This window comes from Oncorhynchus keta, chromosome 23 (assembly GCF_023373465.1).
Source record: "Oncorhynchus keta strain PuntledgeMale-10-30-2019 chromosome 23, Oket_V2, whole genome shotgun sequence".
In the NCBI taxonomy this organism is placed as follows: Eukaryota; Metazoa; Chordata; class Actinopteri; order Salmoniformes; family Salmonidae; genus Oncorhynchus; species Oncorhynchus keta.
The window spans coordinates 44,559,093-44,586,617 of record NC_068443.1 but is presented as its reverse complement, the minus strand read 5'-3'; the positions used below and the strand labels follow the sequence as shown (position 1 = coordinate 44,586,617).

The 27,525-nt window shown below is 41.7% G+C and overlaps 1 protein-coding gene across 3 annotated transcripts; it reads left to right on the top strand.

The window, feature by feature from the left end:
• The first annotated feature begins 287 nt into the window (after positions 1-287).
• mfn1a (mitofusin 1a) lies at positions 288-27,525 on the top strand. 3 transcript variants are annotated; one of them, XM_035799313.2, is made up of 18 exons: positions 288-588; positions 727-850; positions 1,153-1,288; positions 1,705-1,867; positions 2,263-2,387; positions 10,631-10,739; positions 11,076-11,183; positions 11,614-11,767; positions 12,149-12,216; positions 12,325-12,446; positions 13,049-13,175; positions 13,743-13,841; positions 16,145-16,247; positions 16,782-17,008; positions 17,392-17,523; positions 18,532-18,728; positions 24,861-24,995; positions 25,294-27,525. In XM_035799313.2, exons 2-18 carry the CDS (start codon positions 736-738, stop codon positions 25,361-25,363), a joined length of 2,190 nt encoding a protein of 729 aa, XP_035655206.1. In that variant the 5' UTR covers positions 288-588; positions 727-735; the 3' UTR covers positions 25,364-27,525. The 3 variants fall into 3 exon arrangements, with proteins under 3 accessions (XP_035655206.1, XP_052333261.1, XP_035655203.1); XM_052477301.1 differs by having other exon boundaries at positions 11,605-11,767; positions 17,416-17,523; XM_035799310.2 differs by having other exon boundaries at positions 11,605-11,767.

The window sequence follows — 27,525 nt, the reverse complement described above, 5'->3', positions numbered from 1 at the left end:
CAAATAGTCCATTTGATTAGCAGATATCAAAAGTGAATGGCAAACAGCAGTTAGAAAAATACCAATATGCCTAAAACATTGTAAACATCACAGTAGGCCCAGTTGAACTCAGTGAACATTGCTAAAGGATAGTATTAACCCATAGTATTATTCATAGTAGACGCTGCAGGTAAAGAAACAAGACACCGAACCACCTGATGCATTAAGTCCTAGCTAAGAGGATTGGAGATTTACAGGCTCCACAAACACCAGCTGGAAAGGCTGTGCTTCAGAGATCTGATCTTCAGACAGAAAGCAGGTAGACCCAGGTTGTATGATGGAGAGTAAGAGGAAGAGGGTAGAGGTGAAATAGATTGCGTATGAAGAATAGAAAGAAGTGGAAATGAGAGTGTATAAACAGATGATATAATGGAGCCAAAAAAATGTAATTGGGCAAACCAGGAGTATTTGATCATTTAGGGAGAGGAAGTGTTGTCAATTCTTGTCCTGCAACTACGCTCTTCAACACGTTCGAATAGCATTGATTGGGAAGCAAATGAATCCAGAACCTCTGAAGATTTCTCTCACTGCACCTTTCCCCTAGCCAAGGTACTGACAGACTTTGTGTGCATGTGTGTACTGTGTTTGCATAATGCGTGCCTGTGTGTCACCTGTCTGTCTGTCCGTCTGTCTGCCTGTCTGTCAGTTTGTCTGTGCCTATGAAGTTAATGTCAACACTATGCTCAGGAAGTTGAAATGGACCCGGGGGGCCCATCGCCCCTCATGCATTTTGTGGTGGCGAAGAAGACGATCAACGGTATATTTGATCAGTTGCTGGAGTACGTCAAAGAGGGCTCAGAGTTTGTGGACGGTGAGCCTACATAGTGTTACTTAACAAAAAAGTGTGTTTTGTAGATTATTAGCATCAATAGTGTCTTACAGTTTGAATAAAGGTGTATGCACAATATCATAGGTATAGATGGTTTTATGCTATAATCTGCATCTAAAAGGGCACCCTTCAGACAATTCCCTTGTTAATTGTTAAATTTTTTGCGTGGTTACCTATTACATATTAACGCGTACACGTGGTGGGCTACCTTACACTAGTGTGGGGGTTTTAGTTGTCATTTACCACAATATCCATTCTTGTCTATTTGCTTCTATGATGCCCAGAGACATGGCGAAGTGCGGATCTGGAGCAGGTCGCAGTTGAGGAGCAGTGCCTTGAAATCCAGACCTGTGCTAGGAAACTGGCCACCATTCGGGAGGTGCTGGCGCGTAGGCACATGAAGGTAGCCTTTTTTGGGAGGTGAGAGTCAATGTTTTTTTGGAAATAGAATTGAACGGGGACGATGCCTAGAATTGAACCCAATATTCAACACAGATGCATTACTGAGGGTCCACATGTAAAGGACATTTATATTATACAGTTTGCTGCTGGATTGGTATAACTAAGGAGTCTTACTGTTATTCCAGATGTTTTTCATACTACCTAGATAGTATGGTGTAACTATTGATACAGCATGAGTAAATATTAGTCCCATAATTTTGGATGTGCAGAATGATTTTCCCAAAAGTTAGTGTACCGGAGGTGGAAGATGGGTGCTAGCTCACTGAGCTACCTAGGCTTTATCGTAGCATAATTACTGTGGTGGCAGGAGACCCAGGTTAGAACAAAGCCGTTGTCAAAGGAGTAAAGAGACATTTCCTTTCTCTCCCTGGCAGGACGAGTAACGGTAAAAGCACGGTGATCAATGCCATGCTGAGGGACCGGGTGCTGCCCAGCGGCATTGGCCACACCACCAACTGCTTTTTGAGGGTGGAAGGGACAGACGGGGACGATGCCTACCTCACCACCGAGGGCTCTGATGACAGAAAAAGCGTCAAGGTCTGTGGTCAAACCATGGGGTTTGACCCCAGATCTACTGTATATATATATATATATATATATATATACACACACAGTGGGGCAAAAAAGTATTTAGTCAGCCACCAATTGTGCAAGTTCTCCCACTTAAAAAAGATGAGAGGCCTGTAATTTTCGTCATAGGTACACTTCAACTATGACAGACAAAATGAAAAAAAAAAAAATCCAGAAAATCACATTGTAGGATTTTTAATGAATTTATTTGCAAATTATAATGTAGACGGAGGCTGAGGTATGGCTGCGGCAATACCGCTAGACCAGCCTTTTTCGACGTGCAGTATAACACACAATTGTTAGCAATGATATTTCCCTCTGTTCTAATACTTTATGTATGTCTCTGCATCTCTTCCTTCCAGTCAGTCAATCAGCTGGCCCATGCCCTGCATATGGAGCGCAGTCTAGACTCAGGCTGCCTAGTGAAGGTGTTCTGGCCCAAGTCCAGGTGTGCCCTGCTGAGGGATGACCTCGTTATTATGGACAGGTACGCGCTAGGGTTTAATGCCAGTGACCGGTTATCTCACGACTTCCCAACCAAGCTCCTTCCAATTTCCGGAGAAAAATAATGACGGGACCCGTGCACCAAATATTTAGAATTTCTATGCCACCACAAAAAAATGGCAAATGGCTTCATTCATACATTCGACCAGTCATCACAACATTAGTAGCCGGCCATATTTACTCACCATTAAGTCCCCTATAGAACATAATACTTACTTTCATGGCTTGCATTGCTAACTATCATGAATAGGCTACACACAACCTGTTGACGCAGGTACGGTAGACAATCCCCAAACTAGCTGTGTGGCACTGGAAGAGGCTCAAAATGTGCTATTCACTGTTAACATAATGTCTGATACACTGGGTCCGAAATAGCCTAGACATTCGCAACATTGTACAATGACGTTACACTACAAAAGTGAGAGCAAGGCGGGCTTAATCAAATTCGCAGCTAATTGATTCATCTCAGCGTTATCCACGGTGCATGTTCTATGGAGTGATTTCAGTGCCAACAGAAATTGTGTTTGAATTCCATAATTTTGAATTTGTATGAGGATATTTAATTTTTCTTTAATATTTATTTATTTGTGAAGCACAAATGTAATTATTGAATTCATAAATTTAACTTGTATTTCATGATTTGAAATTGAACTGAATGAACATTGGATTTCAATTTAATATAATGTTCAATTTCAATATTTATATATTCCGTTTAAATATAGCAGATATTTAATTAATTGTTTGTCTATCAAACTTTTAATTTCAAGTTGATCAAATAGTAAACTTCTCAGATACAAAAGTATGTGGACACCCCTTCAAATTAATGGATTCGGCTATTTCAGCCACACCCGTTGCTGACAGGGTATAAAACCGAGCACACATCCATGCAATCTCCATAGACAAATATTGGCAGTAGAATGGCCTTACTGAAGAGCTCAGTGACTTTCAACATGGCACCTTTCCAACAGGTCAGTTTGTCAAATTTCGGCCCTGCTAAAGCTGCCCCAGTCAACTGTTACGTGCTGTTATTGTGAAGTGGAAACATCTAGGAGCCACAATGGCTCAGCCGGGGAATGGTAGGCAACACACTGCAGAGTGCTGAAGCACGTAAAAAAATATCTGTCCTCGGTTGCAACACTCACTACCGAGTTCCAAACTGCCTCTGGAAGCAACGTCACCACAATAACTGTTTGTCGTGAAATGGGTTTCCATGGCTGAGCAGCCGCACACAAGCCTAACATCACCATGTGCAATGCCAAGTGTCGGCTGGAGGGGTATAAAGTAAGAAAAGTAAGATGGTGCCGACGGATATGGCAGCTCTGCCTCTTCCTCCTTAACAACTTTGCAGTATTTCGTTTTTTTTTTGTGTCTTATTTCTTACATTATTAGCCCAGATTTTTTTGGTGTTAATTACATACAGCCAGAAATAACTTTTGGATATCAGAGCAGCGGTAACTCAACAGCATTACAACCAGGAATACGACTTTCCCCAATTGGATCCTCTGTTCGTTCCTCCCAGTGCAATTGAACTTATTCCAGTCTGCTCCAAAACACAACCGGCAGAGAAGAGGTATTCGGAGTGAACTTCTAGTCCGACTCCAGTCCATCCACCACTTCTGAGTATATTACTCGCTAATGTTCAGTCTCTGGATAATAAAGTAGATGAGCTCAGGGAGAGGATCTCCTTCCAGAGTGACATCAAGGATTGTAACATGCTCTGTTTCACAGAAACATGGCCCTCTTGGGATATACTGTCCTCATCTATAGAGCCAGCTGGGTTCTCAGTACATCGTGAAGACAGGAATAAAGAACTCTCCAGGTAGATAACATACAGAAACTCAAGTCCTTTTGTTCACCCGACCTAGAATACCTCACAATCAAACAGCGACCGTATTATCTTCAAAGAGAATTCTCTTTGTTTATTGTCAAAGCCGTGTATATTCCGCCGCAAGCCGATACCACAACAGCCCTCAAAGAACTTTACTTGACTTTATGCAAACTGGAAACCACATATACTCAGGCCGCATTTATTGTAGCTGGCGATTTTAACAAAGCAAATTGGAGGAAAACGCTACCGAAGATTTACAAACACATAGACTGTAGTATTCACGCTGGTAAAACATTGGACCACTGCTACTGAACTTTTTGAAATGCCTACAAGGCCCTCCCCTCTGCAAATCTGATCATGACTCCATTTTGCTCCTCCGTTTCTATAGGTAAAACTCAAACAGAAAGTACCCGTGCTAAGGTCTATTCAACGCTGGTCTGACCAATCGCAATCCACGCTTCAAGATTGTGACATGTTCCGGGTAGCCTCTGAAAATAACATCGAGGAATACACGGATATGGTGACTGAGTTCATCAGGAAGTGTATAGGAGATGTTGTACCCACTGTGACTATTAAAACCTACCCAAACTGGAAACCATGGATAGATGGCAGTATTCGCGCAAAACTGAAAGCGCGAACCACTGCATATAACCATGGCAAAGTAACTGGGAATATGGCTCAATACAAACAGTTTAGTTATTCTCTCCATAAGGCAATCAAACAGGCAAAAGTCAGTACAGAGAAAGTCGAGTCGCAATTCAACGGCTCAGACATGAGACGTATGTGGCAGGGTCTACAGACAATCACGGACTACAAAGGGAAAACCAGACACCTTCTTGGCCTGCTTTGAGGATAACACAGTGCCACCGACGTGGCCCACTACCAAGGACTGTGGACTCTTCTTTTCTATGGCCGACATAAGTAAGACATTTAAATTAGTTAACCCTCGCAAGGCTACCGGCCCAGACGGCATCCCTAGTTGCGTCCTCAGAGCATGCTCAGACCAGCTGGATGGAGTGTTTATGGACATATTCAATCTCTCCCTATCCCAGTCTGCTGTCCCCACTTGCATCAAGATGTACACCATTGTTCCTGTACCCAAGAAAGCAAAGGTAACTGAACTAAATGACTGACTATTGCCCGTACCACTCACTTCTGTCATCATGAAGTGCTTTGAAAGGCTAGTTAAGGATCATATCACCTCTACCTTACCTGACACCCTAGACCCACTTCAATTTGCTTACCACCCCAAGAGATCTACAGACGATGCAACCGCCATCGCACTGCACACTGCCCTATCCTATCTGGACAAGAGGAATACCTATGTAAGAATGCTGTTTATTGACTATAGCTCAGCATTTAACACCGTAGTACCCTCCAAGCTCATCATTAAGCTCAAGGCCCTAGGTCTGAACCACGCCCTGTGCAACTGGGTCCTGGACTTCCTGGCGGGCCGCCCCCAGGTGGTGAAGGTAGGAAACAACACATCCACTTCACTAGCCCTCATCACAGGGGCCCCACAAGGGTGCGTGCTCAGTCCCCTCCTTCAAAGTCAACAAAACAAAAGAGCTGATTGTGAACTTCAGGAAACAGCAGAGGGAGCATGCCCCTATCCACATCGACGGGACCACTGAGGAGAAGGTGGAAAGCTTCAAGTTCCTCAGCGTACACATCACTGACCATCTGAAATGGTCCACCCACACAGACAGCGTGGTGAAGAAGGCGCAACAGCACCTCTCCAACCTCAGGAGGCTGAAGAAATTTGCCTTGGCCCTAAAGCCCTCACAAACCTTTACAGATGCACAATTGAGAGCATCCGGTCGGGCTGTATCACTGCCTGCTATGGAAACTGCACCACCCGCAACCGCAGGGCTCTTCAGTGGGTGGTGCAGTCTGCCCAACGCATCACCGGGGACAAACTACTTTCCCTCCTAAACACCTACAGCACCCGATGTCACTACGCTATCATCCAGAAGACAGGGTCAGTACAGGTGCATCAAAGCGGGGACCGAGAGACTGAAAAACAGCTTCTATCTCAAGGCCTTAAATAGCCATCACTAGCCGGCTTCCACCCAGTTACGCAACCCTGACCTTAGAGGCTGCTGCCCTGTATACATAGACTTGGATTCACTGGCCACTTTAATAATGGAAAACTAGTCACTTTAATAATGTTTAAATAATGTTTACATACTGCTTTACTCATCTCATATTCTTTTCTACTGTATTATAGTCAATGCCACTCTGACTTCTCAATCTAATATTTACATATTTCTTAATTCCATTATTTTAATTTTAGATTTGTGTGTATTGTTTTTAGATACTACTTGACTGTTAGATACTGCTGCACTGTTGGAGCTAGGAACACAAGATTTCACTACACCCGCAATAACAACTGTTAAATATGTGTATGTGACCAATAAAATTTGATTTGATGTAAAGCTTGCCGCCATTGGACTGTGGAGCAGTGAAAACTAATTTTCTGGAGTGATGAATCACGGTTCACCGTCTGCCAGTCCGACGGATGAATCTGGGTTGGACGAATGCCAGGATAACGCTACCTGCCACAATGCATTGTGCCAACTGTAAAGTTTGGTGGAGGAGGAATAATGGTCTGGGGCTGTTTTTAATGGTTCGGGCTAGGCCACATAGTTCCAGTGAAGAGAAATCTTAACGCTACAGCATACAACGACATTGTAGAATATTCTGATTCTACAATATATATACTATATATAGTGACATTCTAGATGATGCTTCCAACTTTGTGGCAACAGTTTGGAGAATGCCCTTTCCTATTTCAGTATGACAATGCCCCCCTGCTTAAAGTGAGGTCCAAACCCTGACCTTAATCCCATTGAACACCTTTGGCATGAATTGGAATACTGACTGTGAGCCTAATCGCCCAACATCAGTGCCCGACCTCACTAATGCTCTTGTTGCTGACTGGAAGCAAGTACCCACAGTTCCAACGTCTAGTAGAAAGTTATCTTCCGAGAAGAGTGAAGGCTGTTATAGCAGCAAAGGGGGGACCAACTCCATATTAATGCCCATGATTTTAGAATGAGATGTTCAACAAACAGGTGTCCACATACTTTTGGTCATGTAGTGTAATTTGACGCCATACCTGAAAGTTAAGACCTCTGGAACATGGACATGACTTCTGTTCCCCTCTTTGATGATCACATGCAGCGCAGGACACATTAGAAGAAAGTGTCACAAAAAGATTTGGCCCCTATGAGAATATACACTAAGCATACAAAACATTAGGAACACCTTCCTAATATTGAGTTGCACCCCCTTTTGCCCTCAGAACAGCCTCAATTTGTCCGGATATTGACTACAAGGTGTTGAAGGCGTTCCAGGGATGCTGGCCCATGTTTTCTCCAATGCCCCCCCCCACAGTTGTGTCAAGTATGCTGGATGTCATTTGGGTGGTGGACCATTCTTGATACACACGGGAAACTGTTGAGTGTGAAAAATCCTGCAGTATTGCAGTTCGTGACAATATCAAACCGGTGCCTGGCACCTACTGCCATACCCTGTTCAATGGCACTTAAACATTTTGAGTTGACCATTCACCCTCTGAATGGCACACATAAACAATACATGTCTCAATTGTCTCAAGGCTTGAAAATCCATCTTTAACCTGTCTCCTCCCCTTCATCTACACTGATTGAAGTGGATTTTAAAGGTGACATCAATAAGGGATCATAGCTTTCACCTTGTCAGTCTATGTCAAAGAAATGGCAGGTGTTCCTATTTAGCCAATAGAACCTAGAGAGTCTTCTTCATTGGAAGCTTCTCTAACATCGGATATGTACAGTGCGGTGTCCCTCAGGGCAGTTGATTTGTGCCGTTACTCTTCTCTATTATTACAAAGGATTTGACACTGGTCTTCAACAAAGCTAGAACGACTATGTATGTGAATGATTCCACACTCTACATGTCAGTACCCAAAGTCAGTGAGCTCACTGAAATTCTAAATAAGGAGTTACCGTCAGTATCCGAATGGGTGATTAATAATAAACTGGTCTTAAAGACAGCTAAAACTAAAATAATTGTATTTGGTTCAAAACATTCTCCAAGACCTAAACCTCAAATGGAGTTGTGGGTGTGACCATTGAGCAAGTTGAGGAAGCTAAACTCCTAGGTATAACATTGGATGGTCAATTATCATAGTCCAATCATATTGACCAAGTTGTTGCGAAGATGGGGAGTGGTATGTCTGTTATAAAAAGATGTTCTGTGTATTTGACACAAAAATCAACTGTACTAGTTCAGGCTCTGGTCTTGTCCCATCTTGATTACTTTTATGCACCTGAGAAGTTGAATATACCTACCTACCTTTGATATACTTGAAATGAGTTTATAAACTTGATACACAGACAATTAATGCAATATCTACCATATTTTTAAAAAAAAGTATGAATATACAAGTTCAGTTTATAAATTCAATGATTCAATATGTCCAGTACAAATGATACAATATTAAATTCATATTCATATCCAAATACAAATGATAAATTATGGATTCAAATCAAATGTATGTTGGAACCAAAAAGGGTTATTCTATGGGAACAGTCCAAGAAGCCTTTTGGAATCCGTTTTTGTAAGAGTGTAATGTCCTCAGAAAGTATTCACACCATTTCACCCTTTCCACATTTTGCTGTGTTACAGCCTGAGTTTAAAATGGGTTAAATTGAGATTGTGTGTCACTGTCCTACACACAATATCCCATAATGTCAAAGTGGAATTATGTTTTTAGATTTAAAAAAAATAATAATTGAAAATGAAAAGCTGAAATGTCAAGTCAATAAGTATTCAACCCGTTGTTATAGCAAGCCTAAATAAGTTCAGGAGTAAAATATTGCTTAAAAAGTCACATAATAAGTTGTATGTACTCACTCTGTGTGCAATAATAGTGGTTAACATGATTTATTAATGACTACCTCATCTCTGTACTCCGCACTTCTGCAAAGTCCCTCAGTCGAGCAGTGATGGGTATACAAGGCAGACATTGAATATGTGGTCCTTCTGTAGCTCAGTTGGTAGAGCATGGCGCTTGTAACGCCAGGGTAGTGGGTTCGATTCCCGGGACCACCCATACGTAGAATGTATGCACACATGACTGTAAGTCGCTTTGGATAAAAGCGTCTGCTAAATGGCATATATTATTTTTTATATTATATTATATCCCTTTAAGCATGGTGAAGTTATTAATTACACTTTGGATGGTGTATCCATACACCCAGTCACTACAAAAATACAGGTGTCTCTTCTAAACTGCCCAGGGATTTCACCATGAGGTCAATGGTGACTTTAAAACAGTTAGAGTTTAATTGCTGTGATAGGAGGAAACTGAGAATGGATCAACAACAATGTAGTTACTCCACAATACCAACCTAAATGACAGAGTGAAAAGAAGGAAGCCTGTACAGAATAAAACATATTCAGAAACATCCTGTTTGCTTGAAGGCACAATAAAGTGCAAAGAAATTAACTTTAAGTCCTGAATACAAAGCGTTATGTTTGGGGCAAATCCAACACAACACCTCACTGAGTTCAAGCATGGTGGTGACTGCATCATGTTATGGGTTTGCTTGTCATCGACAAGGACGAGGGAGTTTGGGAGATAAAAACAAATGGAATAGAGCTAAGCACAGGCAAAATCCTAGAGTAAAACCTGGTTCAGTCAGCTTTCCAACAGACACTGAGAGACAAATGAACCTTTCAGCAGGACAATAACCTAAAACACAAGGCCAAATATACACTGGAGTTGGTTACCATGACGGCGTTGAATGTTCAGAGTAGCCTAGTGACAGTTTAGACTTAAATGGGCTTAAATATATATAAAAATATATATAGCAAGACTTGAAAATTTGCCATCAACAACCAACTTGACAGAGCTTGACGAATGTGCAAATATTGTACAATCCAGGTCTTCAAAACTCTTAAACTTACCCATAAAGACTCACAGTTGTAATCGCTGCCAAAGGTGTATTGAATCAGGGGTGGGTAGACTAGATATTTCTTTATTTCATTTTCAATAAATTTGTTACATTTTCGAAAAACATGTTTACACTTTGTCATTATGAGGTATTGTGTGTGTGTATTGGTAAGAAACATGTTTTAATTAATCCATTTTGAATTCAGGCTGTAAAACAACGACATGTGGAATATGTCAAGGGGTATGATTACTTTCTGAAAGAACTGTACAATATACAACCCGGACTGGCTCTGTTACGCTTGGTTGTCCTGACTTGTCTGTGCAGTGTTTGTATATTTTGTATTTCATGAAAACTGTGTTCAATTTGTATGTGTTCAAAATGTATTATTTGACTTCCTCTTATCAATCAATTCTACTTATATGTTGCATTATGCATGCGCATGCGCACACGCAGCCCAGGGACTGATGTGACCTCTTACCTGGACAGCTGGATCGACAAGTTCTGTCTGGATGCTGACGTCTTTGTGTTGGTGGGCAATGCAGAGTCCACACTGATGAACACAGTGAGAGAGAAAAATAAAACTAAACCACTCTTTTAACTCTTTAGCATTAACACTAACACGCATTAACATTAATTGAGAGAAAACTTTAAGAATGTTTTTTTGCCATTCAAATATATTTTCTGCATTTTTATACGATCTATAAATTCACCCCGTTCCTACTGGAAATTACGCCTATACACACAATCAATTATTATATCTAGATATTTCAGTGTGTCCCATGATGCAATTTGCGCTTGTTTTTTTTTTGTTCATTTAAAACTATTTTTTCTTTCCATTGCTTCTCTACTCATATATATATATATGTGTGTTTCTTGATGTGTCTATTACTCTTTAAAGGAGAAGCTGTTTTTCCACAAAGTGAGCGAGCGAATATCCAAGCCAAACATTTTTATCCTGCACAACCGCTGGGATGCCTCTGCGTGGGAGCCCGAGTACATTGATGAAGTGAGTTTGACTGTGAAACTACACTGCAAGCATAGTGCAAGCATTTCGTAAGCGTTGTTTTTGCCATTGCTACACCAGAAGCAGCAAAAGGAGATGCAGTCAATAGTGAAATCCGCTTGTTGAGAACACTGAAAGCAGGAGTGAAATACTTGAAATAGACACTTAAGCAGCGCAAGAACGCTTCATTGACTTGCTGCTTGCTCTGCTGGAGTATCATTTCTCTTTGCTCACAGTGGCTCAGTGTCATCCACGCTTGCGCTTTGTGGACACTATGCTTACATTACATGTCTTGTGTAGTTTAGCTGTGAGAAAAACAAGATGGGTCCCTCTTATAAAGGGCTTATGGTGCGCTTCATTGAGCCCTTCATTCGATTTGCCTACTTTTTGAGTGACCAAAATGTCAAACCTAATGGATAATGAGCTCCCTCAGGTGCGTAAGCAGCACATGGACCGCTGTGTGAGTTTCCTGGTGGAGGAGCTGAGGGTGCTGAGACAAGAGGAGGCTCCAGGCCGGATATTCTTTGTGTCGGCCAAGGAGGTGCTCAGCTCCAGGATGCACTGTGCCCAGGGCATGCCCGAGACAGGTGAGATCGGTGGGCGAAGTTGCATGACGCTGATTGACTGGCTGGGCTGGCTCGCTGATCAGGTTTGGGAACAATAATTATACGATATTGATATGGTTATGGTAATTTAGAAGGCAAAACAACCATTTACTTGAATACTTCGGCATTCATAAGAAGTTGACCAGCAGTTGCCAGCACACACTCCTGACAGATTTTCCTCCATCGGCCATGTAAGAGGCATCTCTCTCCTGTTACTGTCTCGCCTCAAAAACATTGCTATCTTAAAGCTTTGAACTGCTCACATTACCCGGCCAATCCATGAATGCCCACATGAACTATAACTTAATATGCTGGTGGTCCCCCGGTTATTATTGTTATTTGGACTTCTGCTGGTCTTTCTAGGTGGCGCTTTAGCAGAGGGATTCCACGAGAGACTGAGGGAGTTCCAGAGATTCGAGAGGACTTTTGAGGCAAGCACTGAAGCATAACTGATTTTCATGGTCCATTGTAATATCATTTGTCAATTTCACGTTGAGTTGGAATCGTCACACTAACTTACCGTATTTACGACGGCACAGGAGTTCATCTCACACTCTGCGGTCAAGACCAAGTTTGAGCAGCACACGCTCAGGGCGTGGCAGATCACAGAAGCAATCAAAGCAGTCATGGACGCCATAAATATCGCATCCGCCGAAAGGAAGTGAGTTTCTCCCTCATTTTTTTTTTTTATAGGAGCATTGATAATGTGCTACTGCCATACGCACCTAAACAGTATTGATTATTAATCATTAGATTAAAGGGATACTGTGATATTTCAAGATTTAGACCGTTTATCTACTTACCCAGAGTCCTATGAACTCATGGATACCATTTTTATGTATCTGCATGATGTTTGGAGATGATTGAAGTTAGCATATCGTTAGTTTAGCACAATTGCTGGAATTCCCCCAGTACAGTAGCTAGCTCCTCTCAAAAGCAAGGGAATAGACCTTCTAAATACTCCACAACTGGCTAGTTGGTCATTTTATAGTCTTACGAAGCTATTCATAGTAATGGATAAATAAATTGAAGACCTAAATATCCCAGTATCCCTTTAAAGGTCCAAACGCTAGATCTGTGCATCGAAACCTCCAATTTTCACACTAACGTCCTACTAACATCCATGTACTGTATGAATTGCGCAAAACTCTGACTCAAATGTGCATCTCAGCATAGGATTTAGCCTTGAAAGAGAGAAGCTTTCCAACTTGCTCCTAACTATGACAACCTTTGCTCTTTCCCCTTTGACCTCTCCGTGTGCAGGATATTTTCCCTGGAGGACCGAGAGGACCAGAAGGACCGTCTAGAGTTTGTCAGAGGCCAACTTAACTGCCTGACCGAGAACGTCAAAGAGAAGATCAACGCCATAACAGATGAGGTGGTGGCCAAGGTAGACATTCTCAATCACCCACGTACCAGTTGTATAAAAAGGGAGGGACTGTCTGTTAAGCCAAATGACAAAGAGGAATATCATTTACTTTAGGCCTGATTCAGAGTTGAGATAAGCACACACAGCTTTCACTCTTGACCTAAATAATGAATTGATGTTAATGGGAGAACATCTTTCATTAAGCACACAGATCTCAAATCAAAATAATGCAAAGGATAGCGGTGCGTAAATGTGTGAGTAAATGATTGGTTTAGGACTAACAGATGAACAACTCTCTCATAGAACACATACGTCTGCCTATAGTTGGGCTGACAAGCGGTTTGTGTTCAAGATTTTGTGTTCAATGATATTTTGTATATTGTAAGCCACATATAAATGGTGTAAGCAATGGACGGATTAAGGTTAGTAAATTACCTGTTGGTTTATGATTTAGATGCACTATTGTAAAGCGGCTGTTCCACTGGATGTCATAAGGTGAACGCACCAATTTGTAAGTCGCTCTGGATAAGAGCGTCTGCTAAATGACTTAAATGTAAATAAATGATTTCACTATACATTTTTGTTTAGGTGACCGTTGCCATGGCGGAGCAGATTCGTGGTCTCCCAGCGCAGGTTGACGAGTTCAGCGCTGACTTTACACCACATGCATTGCCAATCTACAAAGCAGTGAGTTCTGCTTCTAGGATCCCATATCCTAGCAATATTAACCCATGATCAACAGTTAAAACTCTATATTAACTGTTACATGTGGCCTACTACAGGCCTAATCCCAACAACACACTTTGTTTCAGGACAGAAAAAGTGGCATTAAAATTGTGATTCCCTTGAACTATTTCACCCTTTCTGTCATGTTTTTTTTATTTTTTAAATGTGACATTTAACCTTCACACCCATGGGCAAACCCTCAGATGTGCGCATAGACCTGTGCACACAAACACACACTAGGGTTTCCGTTAGGAAAACGTGGCGCCAGACAATGTGACCGGGAAGATTTTAATTTACCGGCCATTTGAGAAATGTACCGGACGTATACAGTATATGCATTGGGTGTGTAACCCATTAGAGGGTCCACCCACAGTGCTCAGAATGATAGAACATTTAGATCACATTTCGATTATGGTAGTTCATCTTAACAGGTCATGCAACTCCTGTAATGTAGCAGGCAATAAAAAGTAATTTTCAAACACTTGACAAAATGCAATTTGCAGGAAAACACCATTCTAAACAGCAAACCTGATATGAGTGGTTCCATATGTGAAAGAGATGAAAATCTCTGTTAAAAACGGAGAAAGAGTGAGAATCTAAAGATGCAACAACTAGGATGTGTTGCTAATATGACTGGGATTGTGCCTTTGGTTTCCGGACAACGGAAGAAAGTTGATATGAAAACCTATAGAACAGGAGAGAAAGGCTGGTAGAGTGCAATAGGACAAGGAAATCCCGGTCCGGCCAAGCCCTCCTCTAACCCGGACGACGCTGGGCCAATCCGCCTCAGCCAGCTGCGACACAGCCTGGGATTGAACCCCGGTCTGTAGTGATGCCTCAAGCCTTGCGATGCAGTGCCTTAGACTGCTGCGCCAGTCAGGAGGCCATGAGGAAGTTTTTATAAAATAATTGCCTCCACGTTTCTATGGTCCAATTTTGACTAGTCTACTTTGAATCAAATTGAGGTAAGACATGCCTCGTAATATGAAGTAAAACATTCAGGTTTCAAACAATTAAATATATGGTTTCAAAATGCATACTGCCTACAGATCACATTGCAAAGTGGTGGGTGATGCACTGATAGCCTGCCTACTATTTCCTATGCACTTGAATGGTGCGATTCAATTACCAGTAAAGAAATAAAAATAGTAGCTCTTTTCAGTTGTGGCCATCAAATGTGTTTTTAACACACGATTGCATTTAGAATAGTTGCGGAATGATTTATTAAAGCGTTTGATTCACTCCAGTAGCAACAACAGTCAAACGTATTTACATCGACTGAAATTTCCCTTAATTATTTCAATGCAGGGCCTAAAATCAGGGCCTAAAATCAGGGCCTAAAATCAGGGCCTAAAATCAGGGCCTAAAATGTAACTTTTTGTTCCACCATCAACCGTGGTGGGTAAATGAAAAAAATATACCAGTAAGAAGTAATGTGGTATATTAATCAATTTAAAAAATATATATATTTTACCCAAAATATCAGATGAGACAAAATGTTCAGCTGTCCTTTATGGGCGGGAGGTTACCGTGGTAACGGGGTCACTTGAGTCACTTGTGTGAGATTTGGGATGTGACTAGTAGTAGCGTCTACAGCGTCTCTTCGCTATCTACCCGCTCAGGGTCAATTTGGCCGGCAACCATCTCTTTTCATTATTTTTTTTTTTTTCAGCCAAAAGCCGGCAATTACAGGCTAACGGGAATCCCTGACACACACACACACACAGTCTCAGTGTACCCTATATGATCAGTATAGCTGGCTGGAGAGCGAGCGATCACGCTGAACAGGATTGAAAGGAAAGCCTCTTAAAGTCCTGCTGGTCAGAGGGGGGTGGATGGGGTCAAAAGACATCGGGTCAATAGGGCATTGTACTGTGTGTGTCTGTATGACTGTGTGTGTGAATGTAAGCTTTGTTTACATCTATGGATGATAACACAGTGATGTATGAACTTTAAAAGTACTGGTCGGTGTCGTACAAATTGTAGTTTTTTTTTATGGCATTTGCACTTGATTGTGTATGATTGTCTACAAAATATGAAGATGGTAAACCAAATCTTCACTGACATCCTTTAGGTTGTGTGTGAGACCAACCAGGTTTAAACCCGGGTTGTCTACTCACCACAACACCATTAGCCCGCTGAGCTAAAGCCTGGCCAGAGCTTGGGGAGCTGTCCTAGGTATCCAGGTCTCCGATAAGGTTACTGAACCACCTCCATTACATGTGGTCTAATAATCTCTTTCTCCTCATTGTTTTCACCTGCAGAAGCTTATGATGCATGTGGAAGAGAGGATGAGTGCATGTTTGGCCTTTCGTTGTTCCACTGGGATCATTGGCCACATGCAGTCATGCCAGAAAAACATGATTGGTAGGTATAGTACACACTTTGCTTGAGCCGTGAATGTGTTTCTTGAAATTCCAAAACAGTTTGGTGATCATGGGCATGACATTATTATATTATAGCGAATAGAGGGAGTGGGAATAAGAGCCGTGTTGCTCCTGTGAAAGGCAAACAACGGTACACATTAGGGTTAACCCAGTTGGAGGGAATTGTAATGTGGGCTCATTAGTGACGATTGTTACACTGCCCCGTCCGAACACAGATACGTCTCCGTGCTGGACCATCTTTCAGGTTTACGAAGCACGTCCATGCGTGGCATTGCGATGGCTTCACTGGCGTCATCCCAAACCTCTGTCACCAATACGAGGGATCAGCAATAGAAACCAGATCTCTCCTGTGAAAGGGGAACTTGCTACACATTGCTCCAATAGGGAATTGTAACGTGGGCTCATTAGTGAGGATCACTACAATGTCAATCCATGAATTAGGAAGTAATTGATTTAAAAAGATGTATTATTTTTATGTGTAGTTAAAACCAATGATGATGATTCTGTATTTCAGAGAATATTACACCTCTGCTGCCCCCTGATGTCCAGGAGCAGTTCCACATTCACCTACCCAGCAGGAAGTTTGTCCTTACCTACGACCTTAACCTGGCCACCCTCTGCGCCGACTTCCAGGAGAACATCGACTTCCAGTTCTCTCTCGGCTGGACTGCCCTTGTCAGACGATTCATTGGGCCGAGCAATGCCAAACGTGCCCTGACGGACATGAACCAGAAGTTTCAGGTTAGCCAAGGTCAGGGTCTGTATTCAGTCTCTCAGAGTAGAGGTGCTGATATAGGATCAGTTTAACCCTTTAAATCATATTTCAAAAATATCATCCTAGATCAGCACTCCTACTCTGAGATGCTTAAAAAAAAGTTTACTTTGACAACAGTAGGATAAATGAGTGATATGCCAGGGGTGGCCAGTCATCCTCTTGAGCTACTGGGACTGCAGGGTTTTGCACCAACCCTATTCTTAACGCCTGATTCAGCTAATCTAGGTCTCGAAGAACAGCTAAGTAATTTTAGCAGGGTTGGAATGAAAGCCTGTTCACCCCGTAGCTCTCGATGAGGAGGACTGATGTAGGTGGCCACCAGTATCATATGCCCTTAAATTCTCTCCAGAATACCTCTCCTACTGCACTCCAGGCACATGGTGGAACCAGCCTACAGGACCACATGGTCCTTTCAATGGCAACAGGTGTTGTGTCACTCACCTCCAGAGCCTCCATGACTGTGCTTGTCATTGGCGGAGTGGTACGTGCACCTTCTCTTCTATTCAAACCAATTATGTTTTTGCATTTCATTTTATAATGTACTCTTATTTGCTAACAGCTACTGATAAAACTAAAAAGGTGCTTGTGTTGGCCACCGCTAACACATGCATTGCTAGCCGTTATCTTTTGGCACACGAACGCTTAACGATAATTAATACACATACATGATTGAAGAAGGCAACGGAGCTCCGCCCGGTCTTTTTTTAAATTGCAGAGGGGGAAGCTAATGCTACTGAGTAATAGTGAAAGGGGGAGGAGGTATGTTGTGGGAGAGCTTTTTTCACCCGATTTGGGCAACTTATCACCGATAACATGTTTTATAAAACACTACAAAAATAGTTAAAATAATGTGTCATTACATACCTATTTAAAGGTTTGTGTCGAATTTGAATAGGGCTTTTAGGGCGGCGCTAAAGTAATATTCACATGTAAACTGCGGCTATCACAGCTTTGAGAGAGATGGCTTGCAGTGATGACGCGAAAAATGAATGCCTTCAGTTGTACAATTGACTAGGTATCCCCCTTTCCCTATCCCTTTCACTTTCTTGTTTTTCATCTGCGAGAGAAACGTGTATCGTACAGCGTCAGAGGGGTCAGGTTTTCCTATTTTCTCGAAAACTATCGGTCTATTACAATGTCAATCAACGCTTGAATAGAAACATAGTTTATGCCACCGGGATTAGGATTCCAACACAGTCACCACAGTCCCATTTGTTTTCATCGCAGCCTCGTTTGAATGCCATGGTACGCAAAATCTGTATGGAACAGTGTTGGCTATCGTTACTTGTTTGTAATGATAACAGATGACTTGCGTGCCAAAACTGACACAGTAAAGCAAACACTGACACATGATTATATTGCTAATTTGCTATTAATACTGACAACTGTTTGTAAAAGCTAATGCTAACACTGATTTTTCTTGCTAGTCTAGCACCGCTATTACAGCTAATGCTAAAAGCAGGTGATCTCCTCCCACCCTGTGTGGCAGGTGTGGCGCTCAGTGGGCTGGAGACTCGTCGCCCTCTCCGCAACACTTTATGGCCTGCTCTACCTGTACGAGAAGCTGACGTGGACCAACGCCTCCAGGGAAAGGGCTCTGAAGCAGCAGTTTGTGGAGTTCGCCATCCACCGACTTCGGGCCATCATCCCCTTCACCAGTGGGAGCTGCAGCCAGCAGGTTCACCAGTGAGTCCCAGTTCTACCGTAACAGTTTGAGAGAGGATAGGATTTAATGTAGTTTCTGTGGCTTTTGATTGAATTTAAATGAGTGTATGGTAGTGTTACGCAATTAAACACTTATTATTATAAATGATTCGAATTCCATTTCATCCATCGTGGTCCTTCTGTAGCTCAGTTGGTAGAGCATGGCGCTTGTAACGCCAGGGTAGTGGGTTCGATCCCCGGGACCACCCATACGTAGAATGTATGCACACATGCCTGTAAGTCGCTTTGGATAAAAGCGTCTGCTAAATGGCATTTATTATTATTATTATATTATCCAGTTTTTTTCTGTGAGCTCAATGCACACATTCCTCAATTTCTCTAGAGCTGTTAATAATAATAATAATAATAATAATATATGCTATTTAGCAGACGCTTTTATCCAAAGCGATTTATTATTTATTAATCCAAAGGGGTAGGTAAGAGAATGATCGTGGACAGGGAAAAAGGTCAAAACCAGATCAGAGTCCAGGAGGTACAGAGTGGCAGACAGGCTCATGGTCAGGGCAGGTAGAATGGTCAGGCAAGCAGGTACAGAGTCCAGAAACAGGCAAGGGTCAAAACCGGGACGACTAGAAAAAGAGAATAGCAAAAGGAGCACGGGAAAAACAGGCTGGTTGACTTGACTAAACGTACAAGACGAACTGGCACAGAGAGACAGGAAACACAGGGATAAATAGACCGGGGAAAATAAGCGACAGCTGGAGGAGGTGGAGACAATAACAAGCACAAGTGAAACTGATCAGGGTGTGACACTTAGTACCCTATCAATTTATGATTTGTATCAATGTGGATCAGAGACAGGGGAGCAGGAACAGAGTATTTTTGCCGAGCAATGCAACGAAGCTGGATCATCCTGGCAATGATACCTGCACCAGCTACACGCTGCAGAGACTCCCTAACTCTTCGCCATTGTTCACGATGGCCCATTGCTCTGAGACTTCCTTTGACCATTCTAAAGCCTGCATGGGGCATCCTCGCCTTAATGGCGCTGACTTTCTGGTCTAACTCTTCATCTGACATATCAGAATAGCATTCCCTGACAGACATATTGTGCTCTTTCATCCTTCTGTAAAAAGAAAGCTAACCGTTACACTGTCATGAAATATGATTATATATCAACTATGAAACAAAGGACATGGACATGGCCTGCTTATGAGTTGCCATGAAATAAAGTTAGATGAATTCAACTGAAAATGGCGAGAACAGGCATTCGTAGCTAAATGTTTTTGGTTAGTTTGAGAATAATAATTGCATGATTTATCATTCTATGTATGTATATATCTATGTAATACAGTAGAATGTTATGAACCGTCCCTGAATCGTAGGAGCTAACTACTAGCTATGTAGAAAATGGACAGTATAATGCCCAGTGCTGCTTACCTGAGATGCCATCATCACACAGTCCTTCATAGGTGTCTGCTCTGACTTCCTTTGTGTTGGAAAGAAAGGCTGAACAGTATTGTAGCCAAACTGACACTCAAAAAATGGCCAAAATGGAGGGTGGTTGATAACGAAATTAAATTGGAGTTTTGTTTTCAAATACGTTTTTTGTTCTCAAAATATTTTGGGGGAATAAAATGCATAATGTTTTGCGCTCTATTACAAAATACTTGATTGCAAAACCTATTTTTTTCTGCAAGTTGGGGACGGGGCCTAATAGCTGAACAATAGACTATTCAACCTTTACTAAAGAATCGTCTAATAGCTGAGCTAGGTGTGAAAACCCCCTGTCCTATCACAGACCACATTTTCCCTAATGACCGAGGGGGAGTTAGAGCACTGATTATGCTTTTGGGTCCCAATGCATTGCTGTCTCTAACTGACAATGAATGGGCAATACAAACCAAATAATAAACTGATAATTGTGCACGACTTCAAATGAAACAAGCAGGGAGCAGGTTTTAAACCCTCAACCTTCTTGCCCGAAGGCCAGAGCGCTATCAACTGTGCATCAAAAGCATGCTCAAGCCGCAAAGTTGATAGAGTATGTCCTACGCTGTCCTTACGAACCACATAGCATATCATTACAGCAGTATGTACCGTTATGTTAGCTAGCTAGTGGTATTTTAGCTAGTTACACATCAAACTTGAGAGTATATTAACTATAGGCTAACTACCCAACGTTTATAGACTCTCGTCTGAGTGTAGCAGAGCACAGAGTAATTAATTTACGAGCGCTCAATACCCTTTCAATATAGCTGGTGTCAGGAAACTTCGCACGACTTCAAATGAAACAAGCAGGGAGCAGGTTTTAAACCCTCAACCTTCTTGCCCGAAGGCCAGAGCGCTATCAACTGTGCACCAAAAGCCGCAAAGTTGATAGAGCATGTGCTCGCAGTAGCTTGCTACTCAATGTAATAAAGTAATGACTTTTCAAATAAGTTACCTTACACGTTATGTTGGCTGACAATTAGTTTGCTACGCTGTCCTTACGAACCACATAGCATGTCATTACAGCAGTATGTACCGGTATGTTAGCAAGCTAGTGGTATTTTACAAACTATATTAACTATAGGCTAACTCAACGTTTATAGACTTGATTAGTACAATGGACAGTAAATTCGCTCTGGCTATCTACTTCGATTTACGAGCCCTCAATACCCTTTGAATATAGCTGGTGTCAGGAAACTTCGCAATTAAATTGTTTCCAGCAGCACAGTTACAGTCAGTCACCAACACTCTGGTTAACACAAACTGCCTAATCAGCTAGGGTGAGTACAATGGTCAGAGTGGTGTCATTTGTGTCTGGAAGTAGCGATCAAGCTAGACAATGTTCGCTTGGGTGCTTGACTGCTGTTGTAAGGCCAGGACGCTCAAATCAACCCTACTCCTCGGCCCGAACGTCCAGTGTGCGCTCCTAGAGTGAAACGGTCTGAATTAACCCAGAAGGTTTTTCCATTTTTCATGGAATAGAAACACCATAATATTAATCAAATTAATTAAGCAAGTACCAGTCAAAAGTTTGGACACACCTACTCATTCCAGGATTTTTCTATATTTGTACTATTTTCTACATTGTAGAATAATAGTGAAGACATCACAACTATGAAATAACACATGGAATCAGTTGAGAACAAATTCTTATTTACAAGGACAGCCTACTCCTTCCTCCCTGTCGGGGAATATAACCCTGGTCTCCCGCGAGCCTGCAATTTGGAAGACTACCAAATGCTTCTCAAAGACGCCCTCTGGTCGTCAAATTAGCAATAACTTGCATTAACAGCAAAAATGTGTGACAATTAGATAACTGGCCACAGAATGCTGCAGCAGCCCGCAAGTTGTGTCACAGTATGACACAACTTTCAAAGGAGGAACCACTGTATGTGACCGACTGGCTCGATTCGTTCTTATGTAGCATCATTTGAATTTTTTTTTTTTTTTTTACATTAGATGTATAAGTAGAGACTGAGAGCTAGAAAATGGCATATTATACACTACAGTTGAGGAACAATGGGAAAGTAATTCTGCTTGGAAAGTTGATAAACTTGTAACCTCATTTGTGAGAAAAAGGCCCTTGAATGTTTTGGTTAACCTACTAGAGAGCGCTTCTTTGTCTACACCCATTCAGCATTGTTCACACCCTCTTTAGCCTTAGCCCCACCCATTCAGCATCGTTCACACCCTCTTTAGCCTTAGCCCCACGCATTCAGCATCGTTCACACCCTCTTTAGCCTTAGCCCCACCCATTCAGCATCGTTCACACCCTCTTTAGCCTTGACCCCACCCATCTCTTTAAGGATTCACATGTGAGGCCATGTAATAAACAGCCAAAGATTTCAAGACTAAAGGCTGGTTCATACTACGTCTATTGACAGTTGTCGCAGTGACATCATGAACATTCTGTTGCCGTCTGACATCAAACATGTCAGAGTCTAGCTAGCTAAACAATGACCCATAATCCCAACTCATAACGTTTACTACCCTGCATGAATCTGCAGGTAGCTGACATTAGGCTATAACTAGCAATGCAAATGGATCTGAGATACTAATAATATTACTACACAGATCATACACGTAACGTTAGCTAGCGAGCCAGCCAGCTAACGTTAGCTAGCTAGCTAACACTACGCTTTAACTTGAAATGAAAAGCTATCATACTCTAATTCCACCGGTCATTCCACTGATTTCAAATCTCGGTCCTCCAGAAAGTGGAGAGCAACAGTTTTTCAGTTCTACTATGTGATCTTTCAATAAAGCCAAGTTAGAAAGGATCCAAGTTAGAAAGGATTACCTACACGTACTGACCAGCTCATGTTATAGACATTTAACAATTAATTAATTGTTAAATTAATTAATTTAACAATTGTATTCGTATTTACAGATGGCATACAAGTTCGTTGTTGAGGCACATGAAAGTTCACATGTTCCAGAATGCATTTCTGTCAAAAATGGTTTTAGATTTCTTTTTAAGGTTTATGTTAAAATGCCTCTCCTGTGAAGTAGTGACGCGCGACATACGCCTAGTCACATATTAGTTTTGCTTGAATTGCCTTGCATTTGTGGTTATTCTCAGAACATTTTTTTTAATGATATTTCAACATTTTATGTTGTGTCTTTCAATGTCCCTCCGCTCTCTCCCTTTAGAAGGTGTTGACAGTGTTAAACAGGAACTCAATCATAAAAACATCAGCTCGTTGCTGTGTTTGTTGACCGTATCTCTCTATTCATGGTTTTAAAAGCTTTGAAATCACACATATCAACTTTGCAGTATTTTTTTTTTATATACCTGCTATGTTACTGCAAACAAGAAGATCTGAGCCATCCGATTGACAAGTGGTAGGCCTGTAAGTCCATTTGATTGGCTACCTTCAGACATATGAAATGCTTCAAAATTGGAACACATCGCCTACCCGACACGCAGGGCAGTAGAATTGGGTGCACCTACCACCAACAACTTGAGACAAATAAATCAAATATGAACACAAGTCTTATAGTTTGTTTTTTTACAGATCGACCGGTTGGTGACCACTGTTCTAGAGATAGATCAGATCAAGCCTGAACTGTGCGATGTATTAGGGAGTTGTAGTTGCCAACTGGCTAATATTCCACATAGTTTAGCGCAGAAAACATGGTAATGAACTAAAATGACCATAATCCATTGCACACCTACTTGTCTGGTCTGTGTGTTTATTTTACACCTGTTAAGTTAGGTTAGTGGGGCGTAGACACAGAGAGGGAGAGAAGAGACAGAAGAATGCGCAATCGAGAGGGTTAGGAAGCAGTTGCTTCGCAAGGTATTTCTACCTGAAAATACATGATCAAAATGATTGATAGTTGGTATTCAGCAGTCATAAAAGTCTGCCTTATTTACTTTTTAAGAACTAGTAAAATAGTGATTTTGTCAGGCAGCAGCTCTTATCGAGATGATGACTTGAAATTAAATAATAGTCATCAAATAAAACAAATGTAATATACACAACTGAAATATTTGATTCAAGTAATGTGAATAAATGATGGTCAATAAGTGATAAGCAGTAATGGGCAGACACTACCATCATGGGACTTTTTCTCTGTGTTGTTATTCAACCCACAGAATGCATAGTGCGTTTTATTTATATTTTTTTTATAAACAAAATCGAAAACCGTGATTATTTATAATCGAACCGAAGCCAAATTGACCTCAAAAAGCTCACTTGTATGGTGAGTAGAGTACTAACCTTACAAAAAGAATTGCAGTTACAATGCAGTGCATTGCAGTTCCACTACTGTGTCTAAACAATTACAGAATCTATTGTAACTGCAGGGTTACTACAGCTTTATACAATGCAGTCATTTTGCTATTAACTGTGGTAAATTTTACAGTATTTTACAGTTATACTGTCATGTGTATCCTATGTAGCCTCAATGTGGAATCACTCGCTAATTAGCTGTGCGCTAGTAGTGACAATCTTCCAAGTGATGTCACCCTCTATTTGACCTAGAGATCGTGTCACCCTTGCTCAACCAAGACCATGTTTTTTTTGTAGCGCTATTGGTTAGAATGTTGCTTTGTGGGTGATAAGGGTCTCTGAAGCTATACTGTTACATGTACAGTACTGTATGTGTATTTTCCAGCTCTCATGGCCTCCTAACGTGACCTTTTGGTTGTGGCAGGGAGTTGGCAACGACCTTTGCCCGTCTGTGCCAGCGGGTTGACCTGAGCGAGGTGGAGCTGGAGGGGCACATTCGACTGCTGAGTGGCAGGATCCAGAGACTGGAGAACGTCCAGCGCCGCTCAAAGACTCTCAGGTCGAATCTGCCACTCTGCCTTGCATTGTTCATCTCAGCTTTTTAAATGTCTGACATTAGGGCTCTCTGAACACACACACACACACACACACACACACACACACACACACACACACACACACACACACACACACACACACACACACACACACACACACACACACACACACACACACACACACACACACACACACACACACACACACACACACACTTCAATACAAACTACTGACATGAAAAGTTAGAAAATAAAATAGAAAATAACAAAGTGATGACAAATCTCTTCTGTTTCCTACAGACACAGAGCCACAGATCTGGAGTCTCAGCTGGAGGCATTCTCTGCCCAGTATCTGCAGAATCAGTGCTGAGTGAACAGATCCTCACAAGGAGATACATTGAGGTTTTCAATGGAACTGGTTCTGAAATGGTCTGTGGTACCATGATCATTCTATACAAAAACTATTCCATTTACAAGAACCAATTTAAAACCAAAAAAAACAGACATTCCCACAACTTCCAAGGAACCAAATGTTCTAGCTGGATAGCATCTGGATGTGTCATTGCTATCGCATGGGGCACATCTCACACAGGTACAGTGCATTCAGAATGTATTCAGACCCCTTGACTTTTTCCACATTTTCTTATGTCAGACTTATTCCAAAATGTATTAAATTGTTTTCATTTCATCATCAATCTACACACAATGACGACAAAGCAAAAACAGGTGTTTAGAAATGTTTGCACATTTATGAAAAACAATGAAAACTGAAATATCACAGTACTCAGACCCTTTACTCAGTACTTTGTTGAAGCAGCTTTGGCAGCGACATCTGTATTTTGGGAGTTTCCCCCATTTTTCTCTGTTGATCCTCTCAAGTGGGAGTGGGAGTGTAGCTGCACAGCTATTTTCAGGTTTCTCCAGAGATGTTTGATCGGGTTCAAGTCTGGGCTCTGACTGGGCCATTCAAGGACATTCAGAGACTTTGAAATTGTCTTGGCTGTGTGCTTAGGGTTGTTGTCATGTTGGAAGGTGAACCTTCCCCTTTGTCTGAGGTACTGAGTGTTCTGGGACAGGTTTTCATCAAGGATCTCTCTGTACTTTGCTCTGTTCATATTTCCCTTGATCCTGACTAATCTCCTACTCCCTGCCACTGAAAAACATCCACACAGCATTTAGGCCAAAGAGTTATATCTTGGTTACATCAGACCAGAGAATCTTGTTTCTAATGGTCTGAGAGGTCTTTAGGTGCCTTTTGGCAAACTCCAAGAGGGCTGTCATGTGCCTTTTACTGAGTAGTGGATTCCGTCTGGCCACTCTACCATAAAGGCCTGATTGGTGGAGTGTTGCAGAAATGGTTGTCCTTCTGGAAGATTCTGCCATCTTCACAGAGGAAGTCTGGAGGTCTGTCAGAGTGACCATTGGGTTCTTGGTCCCTTCTCCCCTGAGTGCTCAGTTTGGCCAGTCAGCCAGCTCTAGGAAAGTCTGATTGGTTCTTTTAATTTTTAATACATTTGCAAAAACGTCTAAAAAAAACCTGTTTTCGCTTAATCATTGTGGGGTATTGTGTGTAGATTTATGGGGGTGGGTGGGAAGTATTGAATCCATTTTAGAATAAGGCTGTAACGTAAAAAAATGTGAAAAAAGTAAAGGGGTCTGAATACTTTCCGAATACACTGTATACAGGGCCAGGCTGAATCAGTAAAACAACAGGCATAGTGCCATACAGTATTTTATTTAGACAGTTGTGAAATGACAGAGGGGTATACAGACAGATGGGAGTAACAGTATGAAGTTTTAGGTCTCATTTGACGTTTTAGGGCTAGATTCAATCAGCGCTATAGTTCGCTATGAGGTCATTTCCAATTGAGCCGACATACGCAGCATTTACCATGAATGCAGTCTCTGCGAATACGGGAAAATTGCCTTTAAATTTGAATTGCGCTATAGCACTGAACTTTGGCATTACGGATTGAATCGAGCCCTTAGAGTGAAGAATGAACCCCGGTCTGCGGTGGGGAGAGGGAGTATATGTATCTAGAGCCTGTGGTGTGACCGCTAGACTACGGGCTCTGCACACACCATACAGTATTGCCGTGAAGCCACTTTTGTTTTACAGATGGGACCTGTTTTGACTTCTTATGATCTAAGTCAGTAGTAGTTTTTCACTCACATTGTACAGTATTTGTAGTTCAGGCTACTGAGTTTGAAAGGAAGCTCTTCTTCAGCTTTACAAACATCAGTTATTTTCCAGCTCAAAAACCATGTTAGTGTTGACACACTTTAGCAAAATAATAGGATAAATATATGGTATACGGTTCATTTTGCTGCTAAGTTCTACAACCAGTTTTGTCACCTTTGTACCAAGTAAACTCAAATGTATTGTTCTTTAATTTTTTGCACATTACATTTAGTATATTAGAGAGACACTGTTTATTCATGACTGTGCTTTTCATCTTCACTCAAGTGAAGATATGAATAAACAGACTTAGTTACTTCATATCGACTAAGTGCAATAAATCTGGCCAGATA

Bases quoted from the DNA above. Each gene is read 5' to 3' on its own strand.
- mfn1a (XM_035799310.2), top strand. From the start codon at position 736: ATGGACCCGGGGGGCCCATCGCCCCTCATGCATTTTGTGGTGGCGAAG. The intron at 851-1,152 runs GTGAGCCTACAT...TATGATGCCCAG, and splicing joins GGGCTCAGAGTTTGTGGACG to AGACATGGCGAAGTGCGGAT. The intron at 13,842-16,144 runs GTGAGTTCTGCT...TTTCACCTGCAG, and splicing joins CATTGCCAATCTACAAAGCA to AAGCTTATGATGCATGTGGA.